Raw genomic sequence first — 22,188 nt, 5'->3', positions numbered from 1 at the left:
TCACATAATGAGGGTTCAGTTCACCTAACACAGTTGACCTTAAAATGAGGTACAGATGTAAATCAATCACATGAAATAAATATGAATCTTCAGAATGACAGTAAATTTGTCCACAAGAGGGAGTCCCTGTCCATGAATAACCTCCGTCCAGTCACCCCCCAACGATCCACAGTCACCCCCCAACGATCCACAGTCACCCCCCAACGATCCACAGTCACCCCCCAACGATCCACAGTCACCCCCCAACGATCCACAGTCACCCCCCAACGATCCACAGTCACCCCCCAACGATCCACAGTCACCCCCCAACGATCCACAGTCACCCCCCAACGATCCACAGTCACCCCCCAACGATCCACAGTCACCCCCCAACGATCCACAGTCACCTCCCAACGATCCACAGTCACCCCCCAACGATCCAGTCACCTCCCAACGATCCACAGTCACCTCCCAACGATCCACAGTCACCTCCCAACGATCCACAGTCACCTCCCAACGATCCACAGTCACCTCCCAACGATCCACAGTCATCTCCCAACGATCCACAGTCACCTCCCAACGATCCACAGTCACCTCCCAACGATCCACAGTCACCTCCCAACGATCCACAGTCACCTCCCAACGATCCAGTCACCTCCCAACGATCCACAGTCACCTCCCAACGATCCAGTCACCTCCCAACGATCCACAGTCACCTCCCAACGATCCACAGTCACCTCCCAACGATCCACAGTCACATCCCAACAATTCATAGTCACTTCTCAATTATGGTCTTTATTTGTATATCCAAAACAAACAAATCAACAAATGGCCTGCAGCCAGCATGTCAGTCTCACCATCAAAACTAGTGCTCTTGTTAGTAGGTTAATAAATAAATAAATACACAAATACATATGGAAAACACTACATGTAGAGTTCATACAGCTAGTAGGCTTTCATTATAAACAGCATTGGACTGTACCACTAGGATTGGACTGTACCACTAGGATTGGACTGTGCTATGTAGCATTTAGGCCCGGTTTCGTTATTAGAGAATATCTGACCAACTTTGAATTTAGGGTGAACTATCCCTCTAAGCATCCTTTAGTGAAAACGGATGAATAGCTCATTTGATAGAACACAGACATCACTCATTACACCTGGTGCAGTGAGTGAGACATCAGGACATGACCATGGGACAGCACACACACATGCTGATCAGCCACACACTGTGGAGGGGACATCAGTTAGCAGCGTAGGCCACAGAAGAAACAACCTGTTGGAGAAGTGAAATTAACGGCCATGTTTCAGCGTCAGTGTCTCCAATTATCATATCATGGCAATATTTATATATATATGATGTTTTAGTTTCCAACAGCCTGCATTTCCAGGTCTCTGGTAAAATAGATTCTCAATCTCAGGATATCTCCTGGTTAAATGAAGGTTCAATCATTTAGAGAGTAAAAGGGGGTTGTTGTTCCTGTAAGGATGTCCACATGATTGACAGGGGGCCCGGGCCAATGGCATCAGGGCAGAGAAGAAAGAGCAGGAGTCCGTGTCCAACCACTGTTCATTGTTCTGAGCGACAGTCCTGTGTTAAGGATGGTAACCATAGTGAATCCCCATGGGTGGTTAGGGAAGTTCCCCTTCCTCTGTTGAAAACTTCTTTGGTCATGTACAAATCACCTTAATTGGCTACCTTTCCTCGTTTCCTTTCCTTTAGGAAGGACCATTGAAGGGTCAATGGACTAGGTAGGATAAAACAATATTGCTTTCATCAGCCACACCATATTAATCCAACTCCGTTACTTCCCTTATACAAACTTCTGGGAGAAAGAGGAGAATCGGAAACGGCTTGTTTTAATTTCAGCTTCCGTTGTTTAGAAGGAAAGGAGGCAAGGAAAGGAAGCTTTTTAAGACTGTTGGGACGAGGACCAGCACAGAGGACTCAGTGTGCTGTGACTGCCTAGGTAATGCCAACAACTCATGTTATTGGCTCAGAGCAGAGTTCTGAGAGCGGGTTGGGAAGCTCTACTGGCCGGTAGTAGGTAGAAGGTCTACAGTTCACAGATCAGTAGTTTGGAAAAAGAGCAGCAGTTTTGGTCCAGTTCTGGATCGTCTGCTAGCTCCCCTACTCTTTACCTCCCTCTTCTGGTTGGGATGAAGACTCCGACGGGGTCTTGCTCTTTTCAGCATCCTCTCTTTCACCTGAGAGAGAGAAGAGAGCAGAAGGGCAATTGAGTCAGTGTGTGTGTGCGTGCGCATGTCTACGTGTGTGCCGGTGTGAATATATGTGTGTGTCCAATGCTCTGACCTGATTTGTTGATGTTGAGCTGTGCCAGGTCCTGTGATAGGTCGCTGGGTCCCTGTGCCTCAGGGGATTGTGGGATATCGTGTACGGCGTTCCGTCGGCCGGTCCGCCGCGAAGCGATGAAGTCTTCATACGTCGCCTCCACATCAGTCATAGCTGACACACCTCAACATAGCAGGGCCTGGGAGACAGGGGAACACACAGTATAAATACAAATACACCCTCTCGGTGTGTGTGTGTGTGTGTCACTTTAAAATGGAAGCCAAACAAAAACCATTGATTTAAAAGTTTAATGACTACTTTGAACAATTTACACAGATAGTAAGAATACATAAAAATAAAAAATAAATCCTGCAGATGCAAAGTTAGGTAACAGAATTAAAGTAAAAATCTCAGTTTTATTCTGTTACCAAACTTTGTATCTGCATAGTTTTTCCTGTAAATGTGTTTTTGTACAATTTTCAGTGGACATTTTTAAAGTAGTCCTTGTGCATGTGTATGCTTGTTTAAGTTGGTTTTTGTTTGGTATACAAAACTGAGTATCAGTGTAATTCCGTTACCATGGAGTTGTCCTAGACCAGGGATCATCAACTAGATTCAGCCCCGGGACAATTTGTTCTTAAATGGATGGTTGGGTGTTTTTTTAGTCTTATGTCCAACAATTAAAATGTTTTTTTGGGGGGGGCGTGGGGGAAAATAAAAACATCAGCGTGCCGCCCGTTGGGAAACCCTGCCCTACAACAGCCATCTGCTGAGGGGAGCCAGATAGTAGTGTGTAGTCATAGATGCCAAGGGAAACCAAGCTTCCCCCCCAAAAATGACCAAGAAAACAAAAATATATACAAAATAATGAATGTATATGTTTTCTGTGTTTTATAAATGTCCTTCAATTCGCAAGAGGTTGAATGTATCTCACCAGAGAAAGCAGCCAAGTGAACGAAACGACGCCCCTCTGTCTCTGTATGTGGAGCCCATATATGGGGTCTGGTCAAAAATAATATGACATCGTTGCCACCCATAGTATTGAATGCAAGGGAAGCCAGTGAGCAGTTGGCCTCCCTTGATTAAAATAATAGCCAATCAGCATTGAGCGAAACAGTGAGCTCAGCTGTGAATGGTCCTGGCACACCAAAAAAATAAGTGTCAAGGGAAGCCAGTTTGGATTTGGCTTCACACCAATCACAGTAAAAAACCAAACATCATTGACAGAAAAAACTTGAATTGTTGCATCTCGTTGTGTCGTTGTCCTCCGGTGGCTAGCTAAAAATCATCCCTTTCCTAAATTAGCCATGAATGGAGATAGGGATTTGGACTTGAGGTTTTACTTAAAAGTCCATACTGGCCAATGATTATAATGGCGATTCTGATCCAACCATTAATTCATACATTGTTGTGCCCCTGGCCTGAGAGGACAGAAGTTCAACATGTAGCTAGATGTAGTTGGCTGGCTAATGTTAACTAGCTGGCCTGGCACATCGTTGCCCATGGAAGGAAGTTAGGCGAGCGAGCAAGCATTTTAGCCAGGTAGCCTAGGACAACAAAAACCGAGTCAGACTGTTAAGGCAACATGAGAGAGGAGGATGGCATTGGCGTTTCTCTACAAGTAGGGTGAGTCAACATGTTTTTTCTATTTGCACGCACACAGAAATAAGTACCATGGAGAGACAGCATATTTAGCTTCCATTGAATGGAATTAAAAAGGACCACAACAGAAGTAATACTCAGACTTTGTGTGTTTTATCCTCCATGATTTTACTGAAGTGCATCTTTCAGTTGTCACTGTATTAGACGAAGCATAGGTGATTAGATGTTCAAATGTTGACATTGAATAAATAGTTGTTTAGTAGTCCGAAAAGGTCGGAAACTAACTTGCTTGACCATGCTGTAGGTCATATAACTGTTTGTTACACGCTATATGCTTTGTGGACTTCACCGGACAGAGGTTGCTCTCCGGTTTTGTGATGAAACAAAGGTGTGGTTGAATTTATTCTGCCACTGTGTGTTCTTATTTTCTCAGCTTTAGGCCTATATATCATGGTGTCAAGGCATATGAACTAACAGGTTATAGAGAAAACAACAATTATCACAACACATAGGTTGTAAGATGGCTTTTTACTGTGGTTGGCTTCCCCAGTGATTTTATCCATGCACCACTGCTGGAGCCAGAGGAAAAGGCTCACTGGTCAGCACCCAGAGAACCCAGTCCCTACAAACACACTCAGGCAGTGACATCACCATCATCACCTTATCTTATGAACAGTTTTACATTTCTTTCTGCATTCAGAACCGTCATTGTATCTACAGTTGAAGTCGGAAGTTTACGTACACCTTAGCCAAATACATTTAAACTCAGTTTTTCATAATTCCAGACATTAAATCCAAGTAAAAATTCCCCGTCTTTAGGTCAGTTAGGATCACCACTTGATTTTAAGAATGTGAAATGTCAGAATAATAGTAGAATTACTTATTTCAGCTTTTATTTCTTTCATCACATTCCCACTGAGTCAGAAGTTTACATACACTCAGTATTTGGTAGCATTACCTTTAAATTGTTTAACTTGGTTCAAACGTTTCAGGTAGCCTTCCACAAGCTTTCCACAATAAGTTTGGTGAATTTTGTCCCACTCTTCCTGCCAGAGCTGGTGTGACTGAGTCAGGTTAGTAGGCCTCCTTGCTCGCACACACATTTTCAGTTCTGCCCACAAATTTTCAATGGGATTGAGGTCAGGGCTTTGTGATGGCCACTCCAATACCTTGACTTTATTGTCCTTAAGCTATTTTGCCACAACTTTGGAAGTATGCTTGGAAGACCCATTTGCCACCAAGCTTTAACTTCCTGACTGATGTCTTGAGATGTTGCTTCAATATATCCACAATTTTCCTCCCCCATGATGCCATCTATTTTGTAAAGTGCACCAGTCCCTCCTGCAGCAAAGCACCCCCACAACATGATGCTGCCATCCCTGTGCTTCATGGTTGGGATGGTGTTCTTTGGCTTGCAAGCATCCCCCTTTTTCCTCCAAACATAACGATGGTCATTATGGCCAAACAGTTCAACAGTTTTGTTTCATCAGACCAGAGGACATTTCTCCAAAAAGTACAATCTTTGTCCCAGACTACAGTTTGCAGTTGCAAACTGTAGTCTGGCTTTTTTATGGCGGTTTTGGAGCAGTGGCTTCTTCCTTGCTGAGCGACCTTTCAGGTTATGTCGATATAGGACTCGTTTTACTGTGGATATAGATACTTTTGGACCTGTTTCCTCCAGCATCTTCACAAGGTCCTTTGCTGTTGTTCTGGGATTGAGTTGCACTTTTCGCACCAAAGTACGTTCATCTCTAGGAGACAGAACGTGTCTCCTTCCTGCTCCCAAGGATGAAACAGACTTGTGGAGGTCTACAATTATTTTTCTGAGGTCTTGGCTGATTTCTTTTGATTTTCCCATGATGTCAAGCAAAGAGGCACTGAGTTTGAAGGTAGGCCTTGAAATACATCCACAGGTACACCTCCAACTGACTCAAATTATGTCAATTAGCCTATCAGAAACTTCTAAAGCCATGACATCATTTTCTTGAATTTTCCAAGCTGTTTAAAGGCACAGTCAACTTAGTGTATGCAAACTTCTGACCCACTGGAATTGTGATAGTGAATAAGTGAAATAATCTGTCTGTAAACAATTGTTGGAAAAATTACTTGTGTCGTGCACAAAGTAGATGTCCTAACAGACTTGCCAAAACTATAGTTTGTTAACAGGAAGTTTGTGGAGTGGTTGTTTTAATGACTCCAACTTAAGTGCATGTAAACTTCCGACTTCAACTGTATATTCTAGAATTCTTACCCAAATGAAGGACACACTGTTAAGTATTAGTATGCATTGGCTGAAATCCAAATTCTTCTTAAAAAAAAAGAAAAGAGTAAACAGCTTTTGGACTAGGGTCATTCCCTACTAATGAGGACCCCAGTCACTCCACACTGGTCATACACTGGGGTTCCTTTGGATTGGTTGTTACGCCAACAATCCCACAGGGCCTTTTTGTCAGACATAATCGAGAATACGGTTAAAAAGGCAGGAAATAAACAGTTGTTACTGAACAAAACAGAGTATGAGTGTTTACAGTATACAGACAACTCCTTTACATGTTTAAATGTCCATGTGATCCACATCAATATCCTTATCTTTGTGTCAGAAGCACAAAATCAGGAAATGGATGGGAACTGAGAGGATAGACTGATATACAGAACCTATTACTCTAACTAGGCTTGCTGGCTCATCACTGGTGTGGCGAACACACTTGTGGAGTGAAATATCAGCCTCATACTGTACTTTTCTTAGCTGTGAGATTTAAATGTGGCGTGTAGGCTACAGGGCTGGTTGTAGTGGTGGGACTGTAATGACAGCCTAGTACAGTTTGTACCAAATCAGCCCTCATATCCCTCTGAAATATTTATGTTTTACATAATTTACAGACACACACAAGAAGCTAAGATCAGCATAAACTTGTTAAGATGGCACCGACAGACATGGCAGCTCTACTTCCAGCTCCTAAGTAGCTTTTCAGTATATATTTTTTTTTTTTGTGTGTCATTTCTTATTTGCCCAGAACATTTTTTTTGTGTAATTACATAGTTGCCAGCATTATAACCAGAAAAACAACTTTCCCAAATTGGATCCTTAGTTTGTACCCCCCCGAGGTAATTGAAATCCCTGAGGCTGCTCCAAGACACCGCCGTTGGAGAAGAGGTATTCAGAGTGGACTTCTAGTCGGTCTCAGTAGGCGTGCAAACCATCCACCACTTCATAGTACATTTCCCACTAATGTTCGGTCCTTGGACAATAAAGTAGACAAACTCAGGGCAAGGATCTCCTTCCAGAGAGACATCAGGGACTGTAACATACATATTTCACAGAATTATGGCTCTCTCCGGATGTACTGACCCCATCCATACAGCCAGCTGGGTTCTCAGTACATCAGGAATAAAGAACTCTCCGGGAAGAAGGCAGGCACAGGTGGATGTTTCATGACTAACTACTCATGGAGTCATAACGTACAGGAACTCAAGTCCTTTTGTTCACCCGACCTAGAATACCTCACAATCAAATGCCGACCGTATTACCTCCCAAGATAATTGTTTTCAGTTATAGTCACAGGCGTGCATCTTCCCCTTCAAGCCGATACCCCGACGGCCCGCAATGAACTACACTGGACTTTGCGTAAACTGGAAACCACATATCCTGAGTAGAGGTCGGCCGATTAATTAGGGCTGATTTCAAGTTTTCATAAATCGGTAATCGGCATTTTTGGACGCCAATTATGGCTGATTACTTTGCAATCCATGAGGAGACTGCATGGCAGGCTGACCACCTGTTACGCGAGTGCAGCAAGGAGCCAAGGTAAGTTGCTAGCTAGCATTAAACTTATCTTATAAAAAAACAAACAATCTTAACATAATCACTAGTTAACCTCTCTGGGCTAGGTGGGACACTTGCGTCCCACCTACTCAACAGCCAGTTGAATCCCGTGGCGCGTTATTCAAATACCTTAGAAATGCTATTACTTCAATTTCTCAAACATATGACTATTTTACAGCATTTTAAAGACAAGACTCTCCTTAATCTAACCACACTGTCCGATTTCAAAAAGGCTTTACAACGAAAGCAAAACATTAGATTATGTCAGCAGAGTACCCAGCCAGAAATAATCAGACACCCATTTTTCAAGCTAGCATATAATGTCACAAAAACCCAAACCACAGCTAAATGCAGCACTAACCTTTGATGATCTTCATCAGATGACAATCTTAGGACATTATGTTATACAATACATGCATGTCTGTTCAATCAAGTTCATATTTATATCAAAAACCAGCTTTTTACATTAGCAGGTGACTAGCATTCCCACCGAACACTTCCGGTGAATTTACTAAATTACTCACGATAAACGTTCACAAAAAACATAATTATTTTAAGAATTATAGATACAGAACTCCTCTATGCACTCGATATGTCCGATTTTAAAATAGCTTTTCGGTGAAAGCACATTTTGCAATAGTCTAAGTAGATAGCTAGCCCTGTGATGCCGGGCTATTTCTCACCAAAGTCAGATTTACTATAAGAAAAATGTTATTACCTTTGCTGTTCTTCATCAGAATGCACTCCCAGGACCCCTACTTCAATAATAAATGTTGGTTTGGTCCCAAATAATCCATTGTTATATCCAAATAGCGGCGTTTTGGTCATGCGTTCAAGACACTATCCGAAAGGGTAAATAAGGGTGACGAGCACGATGCGTTTCGTGACAAATTTTTTTTTAAATATTCCATTACCGTACTTCGAAGCATGTCAACCGCTGTTTAAAATCAATTTTTATGCCATTTTTCTCATAAAAAAGCGATAATATTCCGACCGGGAAATCATTTTTTAATACAAAGAGAGTGAAAGTAAAAGCATGCTATCCCCTCATGCACGAGCCTCAGTCTGATGGCCCTCTGATAGAGCACTTGCCAAACGCGCTAATGTGTTTCAGCCTGGGGATGGAATTACATCGTTCAGCTTTTTCCCGCCTTCTGAGAGCCCATGGGAGCCGTAGGAAGTGTCACGTCATGCCAGAGATCCCGTTTTTGTTAGAGATGATCAAGGAGGTCAAGAAATGGTCAGACAGGCCACTTCCTGTAAGGAATCTTCTCAGGTTTTTGCCTGCCATATGAGTTCTGTTATACTCACAGACACCATTCAAACAGTTTTAGAAACTTTAGGGTGTTTTCTATCCAAAGGCAATAATTATATGCATATTCTAGTTACTGGGCAGGAGTAGTAACCAGATTAAATCGGGTACGTTTTTTATCCGGCCGTGCAAATACTGCCCCCTATCCCCAACAGGTTAACTACACATGGTTGATGATATTACTAGTTTAACTAGCTTGTCCTGCGTTGCATATAATCAATGTGGTGCCGGTTAATTTATAATCGAATCACAAACAGGTGATGATTTAACAAAAGCGCATTCGCGAAAAAAGCACTATCGTTACCCAATGTACCTAACCATAAACATCAATGCCTTTTTTTAAATCAATAGACAAGTAGTTTTTTTTTTTAAACCTGCAAATTTAGTTAAAAGAAATTCATGTTAGCAGGCAATATTAACTAGGGAAATTGTGTCACTTCTCTTGCGTTCAGTGCAACAGGGTCAGGGTATACGTAGCAATTTGGGTCGCCTGGCTCATGCGAACTGCATAAAGACCATTTCTTCCTAACAAAGACCGTAATTAAATTGGCCCGAATTTTACGTAATTAATTGGCCCGAATTTTACATAATTATGACATAACATTGAAGGTTGTGCAATGTAACAGCAATATTTAGACTTAGGGTTGCCACCCATTCAATAAAATACGGAACGGTTCCGTATTTCACTGAAAGAATAAACGTTTTGTTTTCTAAATGATAGTTTCCAGGTTTTGACCATAGTAATGACCAAAGGCCCGTATTTCTGTATTATAATTAAGTCTATGATTTGATAGAGCAGTCTGCCTGAGCGGTGGTAGACAGCAGCAGGCTCATAAGCATTCATTCAAAACAGCACTTTCCTGCATTTGCCAGCAGCTCTTCGCAATGCTTGAAGCACAGCGCTGTTAATGACTTCAAGCCTATCAACTCCCAAGATTAGGCTGGCAATACTAAAGTGCCTATAAGAACATCCAATAGTCAAAAGGTATATGAAATACAAACGGTATAGAGAGAAATAGTCCTATAATTCCTATAATAATTACAACCTAAAACTTCTTACCTGGGAATATTGAAGACTCATGTTAAAAGGAACCACCAGCTTTCATATGTTCTCATGTTCTGAGCAAGGAACTTGAACGTTAGCTTTTTTACATGGCACATATTGCACTTTTACTTTCTTCTCCAACACTGTTTTTGCATTATTTAAACCAAATTGAACATGTTTCATTATTTATTTGAGACTAAATTGATTTTATTTATGGATTATATTGTTAAAATAAAAAAATAAAAGTGTTCATTCAGTATTGTTGTAATTGTCATTACAAATAAATAAATAAATAATATATATATAGATATATTAAAAAAACGAATATTCGGACGATTAATCAGTATCTGCTTTTTTTGGACTTCCAATAAAGTCGGTATCAGCGTTGAAAAATCATAATCAGTCTACCTCTAATCCCGAGGCCGCATTTATTGTAGCTGGGGACTTGAACAAAGCAAATATGAGGAAAACGCTACCAAAATTCTGTCAACACATTGCCTGTAGTACTCGTGCTTCAAAGACACTCGACCATTGTTACTCTCCTTTCCGGGATGGCTACAAGGCCCTCCCTTCGGCAAATCAGATCACGACTGCATTCTGCTCCCCCCTTCCTATAGGCAAAAACTCAAACAGGAAGTACCGTGCTAAGTTCTATTCAACGCTCGTCTGACCCAACGGACTACAAAGAGAAAACCAGCCATGTCACGGACACCGACGTCTTGCTCCGGACAAGCTAAACACCTTCGCCCGCTTTGAGGATAACACAGTGCTAGCGTGGTGGGCCGCTCCAGAGGACTGTGTGGTCTCATTCTCTGTGGTCGACACGAGTAAGACATGCAAGCGTGTTAACCCTCGCAAGGCTGCCGGCCAAGACTGCATCCCTAGCCGCATCCTCAGAGCATGTGCAGACCAGCTAGCTGGAGTGTTTATGAACATATTCAATCTCTCACTATCCCAGTCTGCTGTCCCCACTTGCTTCAAGATGTCCACCATTGTTCCTGTACCCAAGAAGGCTAACTGAACTAAATACCTATAGCCTCAGTGCACTCATGTCTGTCATAATGTAGTGCTTTGAGAGGTTAGTTAAGGATCATATCACCTCCACCTTACCTGACACCTAGACCCACTTCAATTTGCATAGATCCACAGACGATGCAATCGCCATCGCAATGCACACGGCCCTATCCCATCTGGAGAAGAGGAATACCTACGTAAGAATGCTGTTCATTGACTACAGCTCAGACTTCAACACCATAGTACCCTCCAAGCTCATCATTAAGCTCAGGCCCTGGGTCTTAACCCCACCCTGTGCAACCCCCAGGTGGTGAAGGTAGGAAACAACACCACTACATTGATCCTCAACAGGGGCCCCACAAGGGTGCATGCTCAGCCCCTTCCTCACAAGGGTGCATGCTCAGCCCCTTCCTGTACTCCCTATTCACCCATGCATGCCTCCAACTCAATTATCAAGATTGCAGGCAACACAAAAGTAGTAGGTCTGATTACCAACAATGACAAGAGGGAGGTGGTGAGGGCCCTGGCGTAGCGGAGAAGGTGAACAACCTCAAGGTCCCCTGCGTACACATCACTGGCAATCTGAAATGGTCCACCTACACAGACAGAGTAGTGAAGGTGGTGCAAAAGTGCCTCTTCAACTTCAGGAGGCTGAAGAAATTCCCGAAGGCCCTCACAAACAGATGCACCATCGAGAGCATCATGTCAGGCTGTATCACCGCCTGGTACGGCAACTACACCGCCCACAACCACAGGGCTCTCCAGAGGGTGGTGCAGTCTGCCCAAAGCATCACCGGGGGCACACGGCCTGCCCTCCAGGATACCTGCAGCACCCGATGTCACAGGAAGGCCAAAAAGATCATCAACCACCTGAGCCACTACCTGTTCACACCGCTACCATCCAGAAGGCGAGGTCAGTACTGATGCATCAAAGCTGGGACTGAGACAGACAGAAGCAGTTTTTCAATCTCAAGGCCATCAGACTTAAATAGCCATCCCTAACCGTCCTTCACCCAGTACCCTGAACCTTAGTCACCGTCACTAGAAGGCTACCATCCCGTTACTAAACCCTGCACCTTGGAGTCTACGGGCCCTATGGATTCACTGGTCAGTTCAATAATGGAGCACTGGTCACATTAATAATGTTTACATACTGTTTTACTAATTTCATATGTATATATTGTATTCTATTCACTGACATCCTATTCAACTATTGCTTTATACACACACACACACACCACACACACACACACAGGGAAGTACTCAGACCCCTTGACTTTTTCCACATTTTGTTAGATTACAGCCTTATTCTAAAATGGATTACAAAAAAAAAAAAATGTCCTCAATCTACACACAATACCCCATAATGACAAAGCAAAAACAGGTTTAGAATTTTTCTAAATTTATTACAAATAAAAAAACAAATATTACATAAGCATTCAGACCTGTTACTCAGTACTTTGTTGAAGCACCTTTGGCAGAGATTACAGCCTCAAGTCTTCTCGGGTATGATGCTACAAGCTTGGCACACCTGTATTTGGGGAGTTTCTCCCATTCTTCTCTGCAGATCCTCTCAAGCTATGTCAGGTTGGATGGGGAGCGTTGCTGCATAACTATTTTCAGGTTCAGGTTTAAGTCCGGCCTCTAATGGACATTCAGAGACTTATCACGAAGCCACTCCTGCGTTGTCTTGGCTGTGTGCTTACATGCTGACCACACTACTCGCAAAATAAATGTACACAATCAATCATTGCGCTCGCGCGCATCAACAAGCGTTTGCGTAGCCAGGCGCCAAATTAGAACTTGGTTTTATTTGTGACGCTTGATGCGCTGCAAGTCCCATCTCCTCATTGGTTTTTAGGAGCATATTCCCACGTGGGTGATTGAAAGATGAACTGAGGTTCACACTCCTGTCCAGTTGGTGGTGGTAATGCACCTTAAAGTTGGTTGCCAACCGCCATATATAGTCCAAAGAAGAAGAAGCCTGAAGGAGGAGAGATGACTAGAATCAAACTTGGTTTATCCTTCCATCTGTGGATTAATTGTCGGAGTAGAGAACCTTGTGCATTTCATGTAAAATAACAACCCAATGTTTATATCTCAGGACAAATTAGCAAGCAACAGCAAGCAGGCCATCTAAATTACCATAAATGTTTAATGCTTTTTGAGCTGTCCCCAAATTAATATAGTTGGTTGAGTTTGTTTTGATATTTCAACCTGCATGTCCTGATCGAGTCTGGTGTGGGTGGACAAAAATCAACATGCACATGCAGTCTGGTCAGCATGTTATGGTTGCTGTCCTGTTGGAAGGTGAACCATCGCCCCAGTCTAAGGTCCTGAGAGCTATGGAGTAGGTTTTCATCAAGGATCTCTGTACTTTGCTCCGTTCATCTTTGCCTCGATCCTGACTAGTCTCCCAGTCCCTGCCGCTAAAAAAAAAATCCCCACAGCATGATTCTGCCACCACCATTCTTCATCGTAGGGATGGTGCCAGGTTTCCTCCAGATGTGATGCTTGGCATTCATGCCAAAGAGTTCAATCTTGGTTTCATCAGACCAAAGACTTGTTTCTCATGGTCTCAGGTGCCTTTTGGCAAACTCCAAGCTACCTGTCATGTGCCTTTTACTGAGGAGTAGCTTCCGTCTGGCCAATCTACCATAAAGGCCTGATTGGTAGAATGCTGCAGAGATGGTTGTCCTTCTGGAAGGTTCTTTCATCTCCACAGAGGAACTCTGGAGCTCTGTCAGAGTGACTATCGGATTCTTGGTCACCTCCCGGACCAAGGCCCTTCTCCCCTGATTGCTCTCTTTGGCCCTGCGACCAGCTCTAGGGAGTGTCTCAGTGGTTCCAAACTTCTTCCATATAGGTATGATGGAGGCCACTGTGCTTTTTGGGACCTTCAACGCTGCAGAAATGTTTTAGTACCCTTCCCCAGATCTGCGTTTCGACACAATCCTGTCTCGACGATCTACGGACAATGATTTCAACCTCATGGCTTGGTTTTTGCTCTGACATGCACTGTCAACTGTGGGACCTTATATAGACAGGTGTGTGCCTTTCCAAATGATGCCCAATCAATTGAATTTACCAATCAAGTTGTAGAAACATATCAAGGATGATCAATGGAAACAGGATGCACCGGAGCTCAATTTCGAGTATCATAGCAAAGGGTCTGAATACTTATTTATGTAAGGTCTTTTGGTTTTTAAAACGTTAATAAATTAGCTAAATTTTCTAAAAACCTGTTTTCACTTTGACATTATGGGGTAGATTGCTGAGGATTTTTATTTAATCCATTTTAGAAAGACTAACGTAACTACATGTGGAAAAAGTCAAGGGTTCTGAATACTTTCCGTAGGCACTGTATACTATTCTATCCTACGTATTCTACAGATACACTAAATATTATACCCACATACTGTCCATAATGTCTATCACACCCACACACAGGAGAGGCATTTGAACCTTTATGATTTTTTTGTATTTTTTTTCTAAATGCGTTTTTTGGCAGAAATGCCTTATGGAACATTTGAACTTTCATGTGCCTTAATAACAAACTTGTATGCCATCTGTAAATACTTTTCCGCTAGCCATGATGGCCTGAAATAATGAAGGGGCTGGACATGCCGAGAGATGAGTTTCGGATTGGTCAACCACATAGCATCTTATCTCTATTTGAGCTGGTCAGTAGGTGTTGATAATCCTTTCTACTGCAGTTTTTTCAAAAGATATAATGTTAGCCATGGAGAAGTGAAAATGTGTTATCGAGAGCATTAGCAACATTGCTGTCCTAAATGTATCAGGTGCCATCGACAAAGGTCAGTGGAAAAAAGTTGTGATCGACTACTTTCAGGAGGACGATTGTAGCATGCTGACTCTCTCCGAAAGAAAACATTGTAGAATCTTCCGATGACAGCGACGGGGAAGAAACGGAGATCAACAGTGTTGTCACGGAAGACGTTGACATGAGTTTTGAAATCTGGGGAACGTCTGGTAGAAGCAGAGTATGATAAGGAGATTAATACAATTCTGGCGTTTGATTGCAAATGCAGAGGGAGTTGAAAAGAGAACACAGAAGGCGGTTGTATAAAACACTTTGTCTCCAGATTACATCTTCAAACTTAGGGCAACCATGGCATCCGTGACAGAGGGAGTAAGATCTGAAAATTCTCATGGCATTGCACACGGTCAGTGTGAACCAGAGTGACTTGACACAACGCGGGCCAAGCAAGTTGTACAAACAAAATGGAAATGACACAGGACGTGTCTTATTTAATGAAAGGGGTTGCAGTCTGCCGTGAAGCGTTCATCCATGTTTACGGGTGAGAGTCTAGCTACAGTTTCAGATATATGTTTCTAATTTGTCCAAGTTGTTTTCATTGCAAGTTAATGCTTACTGTTAAGATAGCTAGCTATCTGACGTTAGGGTGACTGGCTCACTAGCTAACATTAGCATTAAGTGTATGATCTGTGTAGCAATATTATCTCATAAAGCCATTTGCATTGCTAGTTATAGCCTAATGTTAGAAAGCTAACTAGCTAACATTGGTCCTATTTGGTTAACTTTAGCTAGCTACGACAATCTATTTTTATTGCTAGTACTCTATGGATTAGGATTATGGTTCCTTGTTTAGCTAGCTAGCTAGCTACATGATTTCATGACCCATCAAGTTAGCCAGGTGTGTCTGACAGTGATTACGGCCATCAATTGTATAATAATGCTAAAATGTGTGTCTGGAATGTCTTTCAGCATCAGTAGAGCACGCCTGACTCTCCTCCACCAGTCATACAAGGAGAACGGTCCTTGAACTTTAACTACGCAGAGAATAATGCAATAGTATTACCAGGACACAAATACTTTGGTAGAAAGCTGTTGCCATCTCATGTGACAAAAGCAGCGGTGTGGTGTCTCCACAAGGAATCGATGACAACACTTGGTATGTAAAGCATAAACACGTTTTGATTATTTAATTTACCTCCAACATGATTGGCATTACTTTTATTGATCTCAAGTCATTTCTGTATTCTCCAGAGGTACGTGTAGTCGGGTTGTCAAATGCTCCACAGAGTTCAAGTAAGAGACATCTCAACATCAACTGTTCAGGGGAGACTGTGTGAATCAGGCCTTCATGGTGAAATTGCTGCAAAGAAACCACTACTAACGGACACCAATAAGAAGAGACTTGCTTGGGCCAAGAAACACAAGCAATGGACATTAGACCGGTGGAAATCTGTCCTTTGGTCTGATGAGTCCAAATTGGAGATTTTTGGTTCGGACCACCGTGTCTTTGTGAGACGCAGAGTAGGTGAATGGATGGATGATCTCTTCATGTGTGGTTCCCACCGTGAAGCATAGACGAGGAGGTGTGATGGTGCTTTGCTGGTGACACGGTCTGTAATTTATTTAGCAATCAAGGCACACTTAACCACCATGGCGACCACAGCATTCTGCAGCGATACGGCATCCCATCTGGTTTGCACTTAGTGGGACTATCATTTGTTTTTCAACAGGACAATGACCCCAACACACCTCCAGGCTGTATAAGGGCTATTTGACCAAGAAGGAGAGTGATGAGTGCTGCATCAGATGACCTGGCCTCCACAATCACCCGACCTCAAACCAATTGAGATGGTTTGGGATGAGTTGGACAGTAGAGTGAAGGAAAAGCTGCCAACAAGTACTCAGCATGGTTGAGAGAATTCCAAAAGTGTGCAAAGCTGTCATCTAGCCAAAGGGTGGCTATTTTGAAGAATCTAAAATATAAAATGTACTTAGAATTTTTTTTAACACTTTTTTGGTAACGACATGATTCCATATGTTAATTTCATAGTTTGATGTATTCACTATTATTCTACAATGCAGAAAAGAGTAAAAAAAAATATACCTTGAATGAGTCCAAACTTTTGACTGGTACTGCATGCATTTTATATATATTTATATTATATATACACAGTTGAAGTCAGAAGTTTACAAGCGCCTTAGCCAAATACATTTAAACTCAGTTTTTCACAATTCATGACATTTAATCCAAGTAAAAATTCCCTGTCTTAGGTCAGTTAGGATCACCACTTGATTTTAAGAATGTGAAATGTCAGCATAATAGTAGAGAAAGATTTATTTCAGCTTTTATTTCTTTCATCACATTCCCAGTGGGTCAGAAGTTTACATACCCTCAATTAGTATTTGGTAGCATTGCCTTTAAATTGTTTAACTTGGGTCAAACGTTTTGGGTAGCCTTCCACAAGCTTCCCACAATAAGTTGGGTGAATTTTGGCCCATTCCTCCTGACAGAGCTGGTGTAACTGAGTCAGGTTTGTAGGCCTCCTTGCTCACACATGCTTTTTCAGTTCTGCCCACAATTTTCTATGGGTTGAGGTCAGGGCTTTGTGAAGGCCACTCCCAACATCTTGACTTTGTTGTCCATAAGCCATTTTGCCACAACTTTAGAAGAATGCTTGGGGTGAATGTCCATTTGGAAGACCCATTTGCCACCAAGCTTTAACTTACTGATTGATGTCTTGAGATGTTGCTTCAATATATCCACATAATTTTCCTCCCTCATGATGCCATCTATTTTGTGAAGTGCACCAGTTCCTCCTGCAGCAAACCACCCCCACAACATGATGCTGCCACCCCCGTGCTTCATGGTTGGGATGGTGTTCTTCAGCTTGCAAGCATCCCCTTTTTCCTCCAAACATAACGATGGTCATTATGGACAAACATTTTCATTTTTGTTTCATCAGACCAGAGGACATTTCTCCAAAAAGTACAATCTTTGTCCCCATGTGCAGTTGCAAACCGTAGTCTGGCTTTTTTATGGCGGTTTGGAGCAGTGCCATCTTCCTTGCTGAGCTGTCTTTCGGGTTATGTCGACTTGTTTTGCTGTGGATATAGATACTTTTGTACCCGTTTCCTCCAGCATCTTCACACGGTCCTTTGCTGCTGTTCTGGGATTGATTTGCACTTTTCACACCAAAGTATGTTCATCTCCAGGATTCAGAACGCGTCTCCTTCCTGAGCCGTATGACAACTACGTGGTCCCATGGTGTTTATACTTGCGTGCTATTGTTTGTACAGATGAACGTGGTACCTTCAGGCATTTGGAAATTGCTCCCAAGGATGAACCAGACTTGTGGAGGTCTACAATTTTGAGGTCTTGGCTAATTTCTTTTGATTTTCCCATGATGTCAAGCAAAGAGGCACTGAGTTTGAAGGTAGGCTTTGAAATACATCCACAGGTACACCTCCAATTGACTTAAATGATGTCAATTAGCCTATCAGTAGTTTCTAAAGCCAAGACATCATTTTCTGGAAATGTCCAAGTTGTTTAAAGGCACAGTCAACTTAGTGTATGTAAACTTCTGACCCACTTTAATTGTGATACACTGAATTATAGGGGAAATAATCTGTCTGTAAACAATTGTTGTAAAAATGACTTGTGTCATGCACAAAGTAGATGTCCTAACCGACTTGCCAAAAACAATAGATTGTTAACAAGCAATTTGTGGAGTGGTTGAAAAACGAGTTTTAATGACTCCAACCTAAGTGTATGTAAACTTCCGACTTCAACTGTATATACTCCGACAGGGCTCGTCTTAATAATTATACATTCATTAATTCCATTATTTTACTTTTAGATGTGTGTGTATTGTTGTGAATTGTTAGATACTACTGCAGTGCTGGAGCTAGGAACACAAGCATTTCGCTACACCTGCAATAACATCTGCACGTGACCAATAAAATTTGGTTTGACTATGAGCTTTCTTTGTATACGTGGGTTTTCCCCATTTACTGACTGACAAATGTGTTGTTATTACCACAACACATGCCATTTGCAAGATGCCAGAGCATGTCTCTGTACTGTGACTTATGTGCCAACCGTCCGTAGGCCAACAGCCATGTGAATGTGTGTGTGTACGCAGCATGCCAAAGCATGTCCCTGTGCTGAAGCATGTGCCAACCCTTCCACATTAAGGGCAACAGCCTTCCCAATATAGCCTTCACACAAACTGCCAATAGCTAAATAATTTAACAATTGAAATGTGTCAAACACAAATCCTTCAATATGTATATCTTAAAATGGCCATAACTAATGAACATAAGCTATTCACCATTTAGCTTTGAATGTGACACAATATGAAGGAACAGATTGGTTCCATCCAGTGAACGTCTTTAAGGACAAATCTAGCTGGATATAAAAAGTAAGGCAGAGCCGGCCCGCTCACTAGGCGGCCGCCTATGGCGGCAGATTGACAAGGGCGGCATTTTCTAAGCTTAACTGGCCAACACGCGCCTCCAACAACACATCATACCTCACATGATTCTGCCCAAAAACAATGACAATTTCTCTCAACCAGTGGCATATGGGCTTTTTAGGTGAGCGCTGATGCCGCCCTATGATTAGCAGTGCCCACTTTGTCAATGGCAGGGACGCAAAATATTTATCTTGTCCATTCCCAGCGCACCTCTCCAGGGTGCTGTTGGAGAGACGGGTGGCTGCGGCACTCAACCTACATTCCGCCCCCCACCCCCCAAAAAAATCAAACATAAACCATGTAGCAGATATGGAATAAAGAGTGTGTGGCCTTTTCTGTAGCCTTCAGGCTGGAGATAAAATGGATGACAATGTAATTGAGATGGAAACTTTTTAGGATACATCATGCAGGTTTCTCTGATCAAATAGCCTAACCTAAATGCAATCAAATAAAAATAAAAAATGCACTGACATGTTAACAAACAACATATCCTAAAAACAGGACAGGTCAAAGTAAAACAGATAATATGGAATGGACAATCACAACTGTTGTCCAGGAGTTTTACCCGGTTGTCATGATCAGTGGTTTCAAGTTTGTATCAGTATATTTTTGACAAGCGAAAAAGCAAATACTAATAGTGCATTTCCCGCTGTGTAAACACATTGCAAATAGGTTCAGGATAACTCCTGATAAAGTTGGGTAGCTGATATTTAGCACTTAAATAGACTAATTGATTAGTCACAGGAATCAGGAGTAATAAAGACAATGCAACGGCCTGTTTTACAAAACGGTGGGCCTACCACATGGATGGGAATTCATTCATGTTATGGGGGGTGCAACATGGTAGACTACACCCCAGTAAGCACGGTCCGACGTCTTTTGGACATCCTTTTTTGGTCCTGTCCGGACCGGCCATCTTTTTTCGGGCGTTTTACAAAATGATAGGCCTACAACATAGATGGGCACCTGAAATAACATTTCAAATGCCACTGTAGGCCAGGGATGCACAACTCCAGTCCTCTGGGCCCTGATTGGCGTCACACTAACACATCTGACAGCAACAGTGAACTAACTAATAATGATCCTCAGTTTAGAATGCAATTAGTTTCATCAGCTGTGTTGATTAGGGAAGGGGAAAAAGTGTGACACCACTCTGCCCCCCCCCCCCAAGGACTGGAGTTTCCCCATCCCTGTTGTAGGCTATACCTCAGTAAACACAGACCGATGTTGATGCCTTCTGGACGTCGTTTTTTTTTGCCCTGTCCAGACCGGACTTGTATTTTTGGTGCAGTCCGGACCGACCTTGGATTTACACAAAAGTTGTTTTTTGGTCCGGTCTGAACCAATCAGATTTTGTCTGGTCTGGACCAGCCTTGATTTGGCCCAAACATAAGACTCTAAAAATGACATATTTTCAACTTTCATTCAGAACCAAAAACAAACCTGATTTCAACTTCCGGAAAATTCATATTTTCACCTTTCACTCAGAACCTAAATTGAATAACTTCAATATCTGGACAAATACGTATTTTAGACATCTTTACAACGAAATTTTGCTTACTGTCACGATCCTTGTAGGGGCTGCAATTTTTTGGGTCTCACCTACGGTAGCAGAAAGGCCAGGACCGGCCCTGATGCATGGCTTGGTAATCCCCCCCATTACGATATTTCTCTAATTCAATCTGAACGAATGTGGACTAGAGCGCGACAGTGAGTGTATTTTGTTGTTACAACGTTTACATAAACACTCATAATTAAATATTAAACGGATTATGGCAGTAGGTAGATTACACAAATCATGTAAACACCATACTCTGTTTATCTTAATCGGCACAAGGTCAATATCGCCGATTAAAACACCTGGTTTTCTGAGTAATCTTTGTAACTATTAGAACATGTAAACACCTTAATCGGCGTTCCAGTGTTGCATTCAATCTGCGGATGTGCTAGCACCAGCCGAGCGAGCCTCCCTCTTTAGCGCGAGTGAGTTGTGTTCTGAACAACTGAATGTATGCGTCTTTTAGAAGTAGTTTTCACATATAAACTTTAATGTCCGAACATGTTCGCTGTTGTAGAAAGAGCGTTTATTTTGATTGGCGATGTTCTACATTTTATAGAGCCATTATGTAGCCTGATTTCAGATGTGTCCATGTAAACAGAATTATTATGGAAATCGTTCGTGCAAAGTATGTACACGTTTTAATCGAACTATTATTAATCTGATTATCTACAATCACATTATTGTGTGCATGTAACCGTACTAATTAATGTTCCAACGGTGTAATAGCATTAACGTCCGCTATATGGCAACATTGTAATCACATTTGTGGCGATGTATCATTTGCAAAACAAGGGGACGAGTTTCAACCGGCCTAAATCAAACCACCAGAAAATATCGGTTAGTATTGACAAATACTTCTCTACAATCTGTAGTTTGACAGCCTTTGAGGCACAGCGAAAGCAGCACCATTTAAACCGATTACATACACCGAAACTTGACACGTTATAAAATCTTACCCTGTGTGTGTTGAGGACTTCCAAACAAGCTGCTTTGCACCGTTAATCACACAGCGACATAAGCGGTCGTTTGTTTTCTGTCGCATCTACAGATGCAACTGGACCTCTTCTGGCGCACGTGGGCATGACGTTTGGGCGCTGGGCACGGCTCGTGCACTGGCTCGCCTGTTCAATTAGGCTACTAATGCAATATGTATTTTAATAAATGTCATTAAATTACGTTATTCTTTTTATTTCTTAGCCTAATAATTGATGTTCCAACACGACTCAATATCAGATAAAAAACATCCTATAGGTCTACTATTTGGAATGAAAAACTACAGATCGTGGTGTGTGTGTGTGTGTGT

The 22,188-nt window shown here is 42.2% G+C and overlaps 1 protein-coding gene across 1 annotated transcript; it reads right to left on the bottom strand.

Moving 5' to 3' along the window:
- Positions 1 to 758: 758 nt before the first annotated feature.
- Positions 759 to 21,986, bottom strand: LOC145865799 (cAMP-dependent protein kinase inhibitor alpha). The gene is made up of 3 exons (XM_082970798.1): positions 21,842 to 21,986; positions 2,294 to 2,471; positions 759 to 2,187 (listed from the first exon to the last, which is right to left on the bottom strand). Exons 2-3 carry the CDS (start codon positions 2,442 to 2,444, stop codon positions 2,111 to 2,113), a joined length of 228 nt encoding a protein of 75 aa, XP_082826924.1. The 5' UTR covers positions 2,445 to 2,471; positions 21,842 to 21,986; the 3' UTR covers positions 759 to 2,110.
- Positions 21,987 to 22,188: the final 202 nt, after the last annotated feature.

Source organism: Salmo salar, chromosome 29, assembly GCF_965601325.2.
Source record: "Salmo salar chromosome 29, fSalSal1, whole genome shotgun sequence".
In the NCBI taxonomy this organism is placed as follows: domain Eukaryota; kingdom Metazoa; phylum Chordata; class Actinopteri; order Salmoniformes; family Salmonidae; genus Salmo; species Salmo salar.
The sequence above is the reverse complement of the archived record's forward strand: the minus strand, read 5'-3'. Positions and strand labels throughout refer to the sequence as shown.

What these genes read in the sequence shown, in the direction of transcription:
- LOC145865799 (XM_082970798.1), bottom strand. Translation starts at nt 2,444, where the DNA reads ATGACTGATGTGGAGGCGACGTATGAAGACTTCATCGCTTCGCGGCGG. An exon ending in GCTCAACATCAACAAATCAG is followed by an intron (nt 2,188 to 2,293) that starts GTCAGAGCATTG and finishes TCTCTCTCTCAG; the next exon opens with GTGAAAGAGAGGATGCTGAA.